General features: G+C 37.0%; 2 protein-coding genes and 1 long non-coding RNA gene across 11 annotated transcripts; all 3 read left to right on the top strand.

The window, feature by feature from the left end:
* The first annotated feature begins 1,158 nt into the window (after window positions 1-1,158).
* Window positions 1,159-6,331, top strand: LOC124341537. Of its 9 annotated transcripts, none has more exons than XR_006918433.1 (6): window positions 1,159-1,196; window positions 3,813-3,982; window positions 4,037-4,205; window positions 4,299-4,390; window positions 4,477-5,332; window positions 5,380-6,331. It is a non-coding gene; the product is annotated as an uncharacterized LOC124341537 (long non-coding RNA). The 9 variants fall into 9 exon arrangements; XR_006918440.1 differs by lacking the exon at window positions 1,159-1,196 and having other exon boundaries at window positions 1,414-3,982; window positions 4,477-4,601; window positions 4,671-5,332; XR_006918436.1 differs by lacking the exon at window positions 1,159-1,196 and having other exon boundaries at window positions 1,414-3,982; window positions 4,477-4,605; window positions 4,671-5,332.
* Window positions 6,332-7,543: 1,212 nt separating this feature from the next.
* On the top strand, window positions 7,544-9,230 carry LOC124341239 (thioredoxin-related transmembrane protein 1-like). The gene is made up of 4 exons (XM_046794251.1): window positions 7,544-7,764; window positions 7,941-8,102; window positions 8,172-8,538; window positions 8,599-9,230. Exons 1-4 carry the CDS (start codon window positions 7,637-7,639, stop codon window positions 8,815-8,817), a joined length of 876 nt encoding a protein of 291 aa, XP_046650207.1. The 5' UTR covers window positions 7,544-7,636; the 3' UTR covers window positions 8,818-9,230.
* An 85-nt stretch (window positions 9,231-9,315) lies between these two features.
* On the top strand, window positions 9,316-12,002 carry LOC124341080 (F-box and WD repeat domain-containing 11-B-like). The gene is made up of 10 exons (XM_046794003.1): window positions 9,316-9,607; window positions 9,671-9,807; window positions 9,870-10,007; window positions 10,076-10,255; window positions 10,334-10,456; window positions 10,521-10,607; window positions 10,675-10,958; window positions 11,019-11,096; window positions 11,166-11,283; window positions 11,351-12,002. Exons 1-10 carry the CDS (start codon window positions 9,508-9,510, stop codon window positions 11,516-11,518), a joined length of 1,413 nt encoding a protein of 470 aa, XP_046649959.1. The 5' UTR covers window positions 9,316-9,507; the 3' UTR covers window positions 11,519-12,002.
* Window positions 12,003-12,096: the final 94 nt, after the last annotated feature.

Raw genomic sequence — 12,096 nt, 5'->3', positions numbered from 1 at the left:
GATTTTTAATCATTTTAATCGATATTTTAAGGTAGTTAGAGTATTAGTACATTTGTCACAAAAACCTGCAAGGGTGCTGGTTCTCCAACCGTTAATACTTGGGCATAGCAACATTTACGAAATAAAGCAATTCAATCTGGTGAGCTGATGAAGTTCCAATTTCTACAAATCCCAATGATAGACCGCAATAGACTATGGAACATCCTACGATCTTTGATTCCCTCTTGGTTCCTGGAGGGTCTTATTGCGACGATTTCAGTTTTTAAAAAAGTAATTAGCGCGCAATTTTTTAATCAGTCGATTTTTAATCATTTTAATCGATATTTTAAGGTAGTTAGAATATTAGTGTCGTCTGCATACGTTTTGAATTTTTATTTTTTTAAAATACGTGGCTGGTGGTTGCACGAAAGTCGAAAAATAGCACAACAAAACTCTGGTCGCTTCTCTTTATAGAATCTTTTAATACACACTTCATGCTGTTTGTCAGGTAAATAAAAACTAATAAAACTAAGTTAATGATTATGGGAGCTGAAATAGAAGAGGGACCTGTTCCATGTATAGTTCTGACTAGCCTTTATATCGTGTAAGCCTTCTAGTCAATGCATCGCAATGCATGGCAGTTTGTTTGCACTATGTAACCTTTTTCCTTTGTGTTGTGTAGATTTGAGGCCTTATTAGCCAGCCTTCATAACCACAAGATATGACAGTTTTGCCTTTGCTAGTATAGTACTTTTCATCACCAACAATCTCATCAGTCTTATCATCACTTTTGGCACTTGGGTAATATAATGATTTTTCGTTACTTTTATTAACCTGTGATATATCTGTGTGATTTGCAGTATTACATGTAAACCTTAAATTCTCCTGTTATTAACAATTAGAGTTTACCCACTGTCTCATTTTCTACTTTCCCTAGTTGTTGCTTCTGTCAATATTTTTCGTAACCCATTTTTTAGTTTTTGTTTAGGTAAACAGTATCCCATTTCATTGGAGATACCACCAATGGTCCAATGTCGGTCGAGTTATTACGGATCTCTTGTTCCCCTTTCTTTAAATACCCTGTTTCCTCGTGTACACCCATGTTTGTGTGGGCGTATTCACGAGGACGTCCTTTTTCCTATCCCGCCTGGTGGATTTTCAACTTTTCTGCGGATGGAGCACTTGTGGATGCATGGCCGTATTTCACAGGCATAAAGGTAGGAAAAATATATCTCTATTCTTTATTTTTGTCTCTTTGCTGGCGTTGGTTATAAATAGTTAAATAGGCCTAGTACAGAGTACGATCATTCCTGAGCTAGGCGGTTGATATGGAACTCTTTCCTTTTGCCGTTTTTGTTTATTCAGTCAGGGATCATTAAATAACTCATTTGTAGAACGACTGCAGATCAGGCTCGGTTTACTATAATTTAAAAAAACATGATTCTCTTTTCTGTGCTGTTGCTGAGCAATCTCGATTCTACTCTCTGAGGAATCCGTTGCCATTTATCTTTAACAATTTGCTGAAATACTTTTTATGTATCCTATTTCCGGTCATAGTCCCAGACGAGACGAACAAAGTAGATTCAAAGATTATGGATTATATGAAATTGAAAATAAATAACTTGAGATGCTTTCGTTATTCTAAAAGCATATATAGGCTTACTTTATGGATTAGCCGCAAGTCTCATCACCCCATTATACGCCGTAGGCATAGCTATTCCGCAGTTGATATTACCTTATAGTCTTGCGTCATCAGAAACTAAACTGATGTTTCGTTGTTCAACTGTAACCATCACAACAAGGAAGAAAACCAGACGTCGTTTCTTATATATATCATGTGTCTGCTTAGCGATCGTCGAGTCAACAACAAAATGGCAGTTTCGTTATACCGTATTATTTATAGGCTCATTGTTTGACCCATACTGAATAATATAGCTGCGGCTGGCTGGAATGGTACTCCACAGTCCCGAATGAAGCTATGCACTGATTTCCATGCATCGTTTTAGAACAAGTGAACTGCTCTTCGGCTGAGCATGGAAAAACAAAATGCGGAGGAGGCATATTTGAATTCTAAATGTAATTCTCATGAAAAAAGTTTCGTTGCCAACATTTTGAGAGAGGTACGTACGTAGTAATAAGAAGATTTATAAAGTTTCATTAGCGTATTTGGACCTACAAACTTTTCCTAGACATTCATTACATTGCCATAACTTCCGTTACATCTTTCTTAGCAATGTCAAGTTCTTACGACGTAATTCGGGTAAAAAAGAGAGATTATGAAAGTTCAATAAGCAATTTATTCAGCTAATAATTGCGTAGATCTTTGTCCTTCAAAAAGTTCTCACGATAATCTACTGCAAGGGCCTGTCTTCTCTGTAAGTCTATATTATTATATGAGCAATATCTTCAAGTTCAAGGAGGACATACGACAAAGTTTAAAAAGTATGATTAGATTTGAAATTATTTTCTGGACAGAAGTTAATCCAATAATCCATTCATGATTTCCGGATCATTTTTGTTCCACCTAAACGCCAGGCACCTTTTTATCCGTTTTGCTTGAATTCATTATTGGATGTTAAACTTGAACTTGAAAAAACCACATAGTAATCTCACATTTGCTGGAAAAGCACAGATTAAATTCTTGATAACATAAACCTGCAGCACGTGCCTAACTGCGTAGCTTACGCCAACGCAATCCGCCATTTACAGTAGCAAAGAGGGGTGGAAAGTATTAATCGCGTTAATAGAAGAGACTCTAGGTAGCCTAAATTTAAATGAGGTTCAAATAGAACGTTTCTAATCTACTGATGTAAAGTAAAAAGCTCGTGATAGTCGTAAATTGGCAACTGTCGATCTATTTTTATAAAGAAGTATGATACTCATTCATATCATTTGAATTGATGCCATAAAGCGACAGATTACAAGTCACTGTTATAATGCCAACAAAAAGAACATTTTCAGTTTCAGGCGGTGACTGTAGACAAATTGTGGTGCTTTAAAAGATATCCACGTCGTTCTTTTTCCTTTCCTTTTATGAATAAGAAATCCAAATCTGATTTGAATATCAAAAGTTCGCTTGGGTGTGAACCGCTTAAAAAAATCGACTTTTAAAACACAATCCCGAAAAGCAGAAGCATGAAGATGATGAGATTCAATTATTTCAAGTTTTTAGTATACCCGATTGAATATTGCAAGAATTTCAGATGAGATACTACTTCTTTTAATACTTAGACCTAACTGGCTTAAAATAAATAAAATGAAATACTTGAATAAATTATGCAACCTTTCCTTTATCTATTTAGGATCACTAAAGGTTCCCTATTCTTTTTTGTCGGAGAAATTTTTCAGAAACCCAAGACGGGTCTGAAAATCATGTCATAAAATAAAATGTTAACTTTTTTCGCACTTTAAATTTGGATACCTCAATAAAATTGCGAAATGATAAAATAAATAGTTTACTGTCGGGCATGGCCAATGCCAGACTATTTATGGTAATGTGCAGTGGTCTCTCTATGCGGGGAGTTTAAAGTAGTCATGAGTGATTACCATTCTTGGCAAGTTTCACGATTTCCGACCATGCCTCTAAAACGCAAGGCTGAAAAACTTTTCTAGCCGTTCAATCCATTGATCACCTTAATTGATGGATATACTGATAGTGAATGGTGCACGGCGAGGTTACTCACGCTCACTTTTCTGTTCATTCATCCGATCGTTCGTTCACACAGCTTTTTAAATTCGCCTTGAATGATTTTTCAGTAACTTGTATTTTACTTGGCAATCCATCTTTCACTGTTATAAACATTAAAAAAAAAATTACACGGTTTATCAATTAGGTGATTTGCCCGCGGCCGTATGGCCTAACGGAACCAGAATAGGACGCAGACTTGTCACGTTCACACCTATTTAATATGTACGGCAGCTGCAGCTTGAAAGGAGGTGATGCTGTGTGTGTGTTACTCTCTTGTCGGTTACCGACTTTGGCGACCCACTATGCGATTAGGAGGTAGTATACGAACTCGAATGAGGCAAGATTGCATTCAATAGTTTTTTTTTTAAGGTAAAGTCTGTCCCGAAGGTGCTATCATTTCGTGCACGTCGTAAAATTTATTACGTACTAGTTAGTCCTAATATGGATGAATGAATTTTTTTCTCCTCCCTAAAATAAAGCAGTCGGGAAAATCCCTCTGTCTGCTTTCCAGGAAATTCGTTCAACACCTCATCAGGAGGTATAATATAAACTCAGCAGCATATGTGTGTGAAACAAAACACTGAATTTCCAAAATTTCGTAATTCTTCTATTTTCATTTTGTATTTTATAGGTTGCTAATTATTTAGATCCTGGATCAAACAACCGTCATCTTTGTAGTCCATACAATCAAATTCCAGCAGTACCATACAACTTAATATTTAGGTATAGTGTTTCTTTCTCACTTCAATTGTGCTTGATAAGAAATCACATATCAAATTAACTTGGTCAATTTTCATTTTGAATGACAGAATAGTTTTTACCGTGTGGGTGGCCTTCGTATATGATTCATGATCAAGTCCGAGATGTGGCAAATGCTGATTAAGAACAAGAAAGAAAGTGCACTAAACACACTCCATCCCGATGCAAACCTGTAGTGGGTGGATAAAAAATCATTGATGTGAACTGTTGACCTAACAACGAAATCCCTTGGATACAACAACAGTGACCATATGACCGCTATCTTGAAACCTAATGCTCTTGTTGGATATGTCGGCATCTCGGGGAGACCCGCAATCATCCGCCAAAACAAAAACTTCAAAGCCCCATGAAGATGGTAACTCGGTACTTCTGCTGCAGGTCATATCAGGCCTCTCACTTTCTAATGTTTTTCTTTTGTTTGTTTTTCCGGACGGAGGGAGGGGGAGTTTCAAATCCGTTCAGTCGCTAACCTTATCACTTATATAGATGGTCCAGTTCTTTAAGTCGTTGAGCCAAAGAAGACCTCTGAGGACAAACACTGCAGCACTGGAACCCACCAGCAAATATTTCTCCGCTGGAAAGATTCATCCCACGCTGAAGCCCAGAGGTTTGCGCGCGCTTACCATCCAGCGGCCTTATGGGACTGTCTACACCTTTTTGGAGGAGTCAACGATGGGAGGGAGCTGTTGAACTATAAAAGGGGATCTCGTCGGAGTCAACGTGACAGACACCTTCTACCTGTGATTGGTTGTACCACTCAAATAGGGTGAACTATTTCAATTTCGTGTAAGTTATTACATTGAGCTTCGTCCCTTCCGTTTGACATCAACCAACTTTCTCCGCACCGCAATTGATCAGGATCACTACACTTCAAGCACTTCAACTTCAAATCAACTCCGATCCGTGGTGAGTTAGTATCTCCTTATTACATTTCACAATTGTCATATTCAAAGGGCTTCAACAAACAAAAGTGCGTATCACTTTTTTTCCTGTTTATTCAGGAATTTTGTAATAACCTGTTCGAGAGAGAGAGAAGCAATGCCCTTATGGCGTATACTTAACTTGATTCGAATTTTTACCGGAATCTGCTTTTTGTTTTGCTGATCTAAAAATAAATTTGTAGTAAAAAAAGAGAAAACTAGCTGAATAATCTCTCGAAGAGACATTCTCTTAGCAATAAACTTCCTAACAACAAAGTCCAGCATATCTTTTATTGGTGCGTTGAAACATGGCCCACACCTTTTGGCTCTGGCCTGTCTACCAGCAGGTGCATGGGGGAGAAACTGAGAGACTTCAATTTTCAACCATTCAAAAGAAGGCATTTAAAGAGAACAATACAATAAGATGGGGTGACGGGGAACTAAATTCAACCTCGTGGGTCAACAACAGTTTTCGTTGTAATAGCTGTAAAAAAAGGGTCTTATGCAATCGCATTCCGACAAGACATTCCCATAATAAAAAAAAATCCAAACTTGAATCAAAGGCTACCGGCACTTACATATTAAACGCCAGGCAAGAAGGTTCGAGCTATTTTTATCCGATTTATGTCTATCAGAGAAGTAATAAATCATAGCATGCTGGGGCGATAAGGCGCAGTAGAAACTAGCATGGTTTATAAATAGGGTCAGGGAACTCCATATCAGATCGTCGTTTTAAGTCACTCACAGGCAAAAAGTCGTCTTTAAAGAATAGATAACACGACAGTCGGCACGCAGAGAATTAAAGAGTTTCCAATCATTAAGGAAGGACGAGACAGTCGCATTAATGTCTTACGTGGAAGGGATGGCTGAAAAAGGCGCCGATGATGCAACACACTATTGTGTCTATAAAAGGCACAGCTAGAAGAACTTGCCTTTCGAATTTTGAAATACCGGCACGTGCGCAACGAAATGTTCATGCAAGAAAACCTGTTGATTCCACCTTAGATGAATTCGAATCATCTGCTATTGGCGACTCTGGCCCTCTGTCTGGCGGACTTTTTGGAACACGTTCAGTCATCACCCACCTTAAGTAGTATCGACTCTTTTGACGACGTCGATATGACTCTTCTCCGCCGAGCCATGCGACAGGGAAATGACTGCGATTCACAGGTACTGGCAAAACAAAATTTATAATGTCTGTAGAATTTGATGAGCCTGTTTTCATTTCGCCAGTTTTCATTTGATTTAATTATTTTTTGATTTCCGCAGGAAGAAGTTCGAGAGCTGTGCCAACGTTGCGCAAAAGTGACCAGGTCAACAGTGGCATATCCTCTCTGCTGTCAACCAAGAGAGAATCCACGAATCTGGTGTATGAAATTCCTGGCCTTCGGGATCAGCAAATAATCTAGACACGCAATGAAGAGACTAACAATTCCGACGACACTTTCGATAAGCTATTAACAACTATTGAAATACTCATTTCAAATTTCTAAAATGATCTCAAAATCGGCTCATTCCCGTTATTTAATTAGCATCCAGGGATGTTTTAAGCACATTTATTGTATGTATAGTTCCAGCAATGATATCTCCACACAATAAATGTATGTACTGACTACTGAGCATTAAAAAATATACATCTAATAGAAATGAATTAAATTTTTAAGGTATACGCATCTTTTTCATGATAAGCGAAGCGCAAACAGGCAAGCATACCGTCAACTATAAAGCAGATTTCCAATTTTTGTTACAAATTTTTTCATCGAGAGAGTATTATTAGAATGAGAAAGCAACACGATCAGTGGCGTGAGAACTTCCGTGTATTATTTTTTTTTTTAAGTTTTTTTTTTTTCAATGTTCCTTCGTCGGATTTAATTGCTAACCATTGCTGCATGTCTTTCCGGTCATCGTAGCGTTACAACCAAGCATTCTTCCACTTTCGTTCGCCCACACTTCCGATATTCCCTTTCTAGTACACACCCACAGATTTTATACAGTGGCGTCCTTCGCAGTCTTGGCGGATTGAAATTTTTTTTCTTTTTGCTTATTCCATTTCAGTAAATAGTAACGAATAAACCAGAATAAAAGACTTGTTTTTAATTAAATTAGACGCCTAGAAGGACTCGAAAAGTCGAAACTATTTTTTCGTTAAGATTTTACGCACTAACAGAAACCAGTTTCTTGAAATTTGGCAGCCCCTAGTTTCAGTTGACAGTCAACCTGATAAAGTTTCTCGTCTCCTGACTGGTCACCGATAGGTTCCAACCACGTAGTTGAGATAAAAAATAAAAAAATGACGCCAATTCGAAATTTCTGTTTCGTCGCGTCTTTATTATTTGCAATTGTTAACTGTGCACCCTTAAAAGTGTTGGATGAGCAAAATTGGGATGAAATGCTCAATGGGGAATGGATGGTAGAATTGTGAGTGCTGTCTTTTTTAAGCTTCCTCTTGTTTACTTACACATTGAAGATCAACATGACTATGCCGGGCTATTAATTTATTGAAAAATAATTAACAAATAGTCTGTTTTTTTAATTTTTAATGTAATATGTGTAATTTTTTAAACTAATTCACCTTTTTTTTTGATGAAATCAAGCTACGCTCCATGGTGCCCTGCATGCCGAGCCTTGGAACCAGTTTGGGTGGACTTTGCTTCGTGGAGTGATGATTTAGGAATTAAAGTTGGACATGTTGATGTTACCACTTCTCCTGGTTTGAGTGGTCGCTTCATGGTTACAGCCCTTCCAACAATTTATCAGTAACATTATACTTGTGTTTTCACCATTCAAATTTGTTTTTTTGTTAACTTAAAACTCTTCTACTATAGTGTCAAAAATGGAGTTTTCCGCCAATATCGTGGTACGCGAGACAAAGACGAGTTCATTAGCTTTGTTGAAGAGAAAAAATGGGAACAAGTTGAACCTATCCCTGGTTGGAAATCTCCATCTTCCATTCAGATGTCTATTGTTTCTGGATTCTTCAAATTGTCTATGATGCTGAGAAATATTCACACCCAAATCACAGAAGAACATGGAATTCCATACTGGGGATCCTACTTGCTATTTGCTCTTGCCACCATAATTGTTGGAGCTGTTCTAGGCCTCGTTCTAGTTTTTCTCATCGATTGCTTCTACCCTGCCAAAGTTGCTGTAAAAAGAAGCGACCTTAATAAGGCATCGAAACAAAACGAAAAAGTCAGTTTGATTCAACAACCTGTTATACTATGAAAATGACTAACCAAAAGAATTTTTTAGGATGATGATGATGAAGACATATTAGACGAAAACACCCAATCTGAGGGAAAAGATGAAGACGATGAATTCAGCCAGTCAGAGCAGGACGAAGCTATGGCTGACGAAGGTTCACAGGACGACGAAGAAGTAAATGAGAAAAATAAAGAAGAAACAGCTGAAGAAGGTCCTTCTTCATCCAGTCCTGACGTTCGAAAAAGACGTAGTCGGAAAGCAGACTAATAACTCACCAGCTGCTATACCTAATTACTAACATGATATTTCTATTTTCCCTAAAAATGTTGGTTAGGATCTGAGTGAATGGGAATGATAATTTTATCAACTTTGCCTGGCTTGTTGCCTTCTTTGTTAAATAACCTAAGTGATAGAGAAATCTGGGGAGCTGTAACCAATCTTGAGAGCCTTCTGATCCAAGATTTATCCAGGATCTCTCAATGGGTACGCACACTTTGAAAGGGAAAAGTCTTCGTTCTAATCTCAAAGCCTTTCTTCACTTCTTTATAACTCGTATTTTTTAAGTTTCTTGTGCAGGGCTAGGGGCATTCCAAAATCTCCTCTTTATGATTGTCTTACTGCCCAGTTGAATTGATTGTCGTTGATGATGGAGATGAAACTAATACATTGAAGTGAAGTTATTTCTGGTTAACGGGTTAAGTACGTAGGTCAGAACTGATTAAAGTCTTAAAGAGTAAGGGATTAATTTGGTAGTTTTTCTTGAATTTAATCTTGAAATTACATCAGGTAATGATCTAATCAGCTTAAGATTAAGACAGGGTAGTGTTTAGTTTATTGTGAAGGACAAATGATAAATTTTTTCAGCCAATGAAAAGCAAGGTTTGGACCAATGAGCGATTGAATTTTGCGCTGTAAACGGTACTGTTATGTTTTTTTGGGGGTATATATTTGAGCACAATGTACGAAAGACCTCAGTCATTGAAAGCTTGCAGTTGTGACATAATTTCTAAGTTCAAAACAATGGAAGCTCTTCAAGATTTCGTCGAGTTGCTGACAAGTGAGTTCTTACAAATCCATGTAAAAAAAAAAGAAGAGTAATAACATGTGTTTCTTGTTTTAGATTCCGGTGTTCCTGAAATTGCTGAGCAAATTTTGGGCTATCTAGATTACAAAGATTTGAAAAATGCAGAGTTGGTTTGTAAATTGTGGCATGACGTTATTCGAAATGGGAGAAATTGGAAGCGTTGTCTGGAAAAGGTTTGGTTTCTACAAAAAATCAATATTTAAATTGTTTATTAATTTGAAGTTCTTTTATTTAGATGCTGTGCAATCCTACTTTGAAGAAGTTATATAGTCGTTACATTAACGAGCCTAGTACGCATCAGCGCATCAACGTTCAAATTAAGGATCATATTTATTTTAAAGCGGCTTGTCACACTGTCATGCGTTACCATCAGGTAAGAAGAAGGGTTTAAGGTTTCGCGCTAACAAAATAACTTATGTCTTCGTTTTCAAAATCTTGTAGCGACTCCTTTACAACTGGATGAGTGGTGCCCAGCAAGAGGAGTTGTCAGAAGGGATTAACGTTTTTGGGAAAAATGTTTCTTTTGATATGAATTCTCGGTACATTGTGATTGGTCAAATGGATGGAAAAATCCTTGTTCGGAATCGGGAAGACGCGACACTCGAACACCGTCATACTCCGGTATTTTTTAAATTAGCAGAAAATCCCCCCAAAAAACAAGTAATAATAATTTTCAATTTCGTGGTTTTATTATTACAGGAGTTTAAACTGGAAGGATCACAATCAGAAATTCGTTGCATGCAGCTGAATGAAAATAACCTTCTTGTCTGCGGAGGACGTAGAGGCGTAATTACTTTTTGGGACGTTCATTTGGGAAAATTTGTGAGTTATATTTCAATTCATACATAATGTTTGTGATTTTCATGGAATCCTTTTTTCAATTTAGCTAAAACGCTTTACAGCAAATGAAACCTACAATACAGACCATTTGCGATTTGGAAATGACCTCCTAATAACGGGTTCCAATTCACAGGTAAATCATTAATAAAGCTTAATTTTTTCCGCGTTATTACCTATTTGACAATTTAAATATTTTGAAGGAAACCCATCAAAGTCGTCTTACCATCTGGGACATAAGAAACATATCTCAAATTTCACACAAAGATGAAATTGTGTTCCTGGAGCAATCAATTTTTGGGTTGGGAATGGACGAGAGATTTATTGTTTTGCTTGTTGGCAAGGAATCAATTTTCGAAGTTCAAGTCAGGCTTACGCAAGACCCTTTGATTCTCGTTCATTCTATGATATTCCGCTCACATGCGTTTTGTGGATTTCACTACGAAGATGGATTCGTTGCCGCTGGCTCCTATGACGGGAAAATAAGGTAATAGGAAAATAATTTTTTCGATGTAATCACAAATAAAAATGTATTCGTCATTTTCAGAATATGGGATGCTGAAACTGGAAATTGTAAGCGAATTTTGCTTCGACCTTCATATGATTCGGGTCCAATACGACTGAGGTATTATTTAAATCCTACATTTTGATATTGATGAAATAATCATTTTATTATTGCTGTCTGATTAAATAGGTTCAATTCTAGGTTTCTTGTTACCAACAATGCCCAGGGAATTAGTATCTGGAACTTTAAGGAGGCAGTCAGCAACTTCTTATCTCCCTATACGAAACTTCTCTATTGTTCCTTCCAGGTACGGTTTTCAACCATTGCAAGTGAAATGAATTGATTTTTCTAAATATTTCTTACTTTTTCTATAGACGCGTTCGGGATCACAACCGGAACAATGGTCTTTCCTAATGGACGATTTTGAGATCATTAGATTTGAGCATTCTTTAATAACTGATCTGCTACCAGATCTACCAGGTAGACACAGGGGGAAGAGCTTCGTTGTTAGGCATCATTTTCTAAGTCAGTGGTTTTACTGAGACTTTTTTTCTCCAACTTTTACTGTTACATTATTTTTTGTTTTTAAAAATTCCACTTTTAGTTTTTTTTTTTTAACTAATTGACTCACGATTAAAATTTCACACTTTCGGTGTTATTTAGTCTGATAGTGTTTTTATTTTTATGATGATTGAATTATGTGACTACTGTATTTCACCATTTTATATTTTAGTTGTACTTCTGACTAATACATTTTCTTTCACACGCACTTTCTTACACTCTTTATCTGCATAGACTTCCTGTATCATATAACTTAAGCTTTCTCAATGTTTGTGCGCTGTGTTTATTCACCATTGATTGATTTGATTCATTCCGGCATTTTGGCTTTTGCCGGGTCGCCGGACTTACCGCTTCTTATGGATGAAAAAGTAATGAATTTGAAATAGCCTGTGATGCATCACATCACCGCGACATTGCCAAATTGTTTATACGAACACCGGCATAGGATAACGCGCATTTCCACGTCGACAACTGAAATACAATCAAATATTTAAACTCAATTAAAAGGACTATTATACCCTTTCAATGAAAAAATGTAAATGAAATATTTTTCTTACCA

This window comes from Daphnia pulicaria, chromosome 5, assembly GCF_021234035.1.
Source record: "Daphnia pulicaria isolate SC F1-1A chromosome 5, SC_F0-13Bv2, whole genome shotgun sequence".
Classification (NCBI taxonomy): domain Eukaryota; kingdom Metazoa; phylum Arthropoda; class Branchiopoda; order Diplostraca; family Daphniidae; genus Daphnia; species Daphnia pulicaria.
This window is presented reverse-complemented; position numbering and strand designations above follow the sequence as displayed.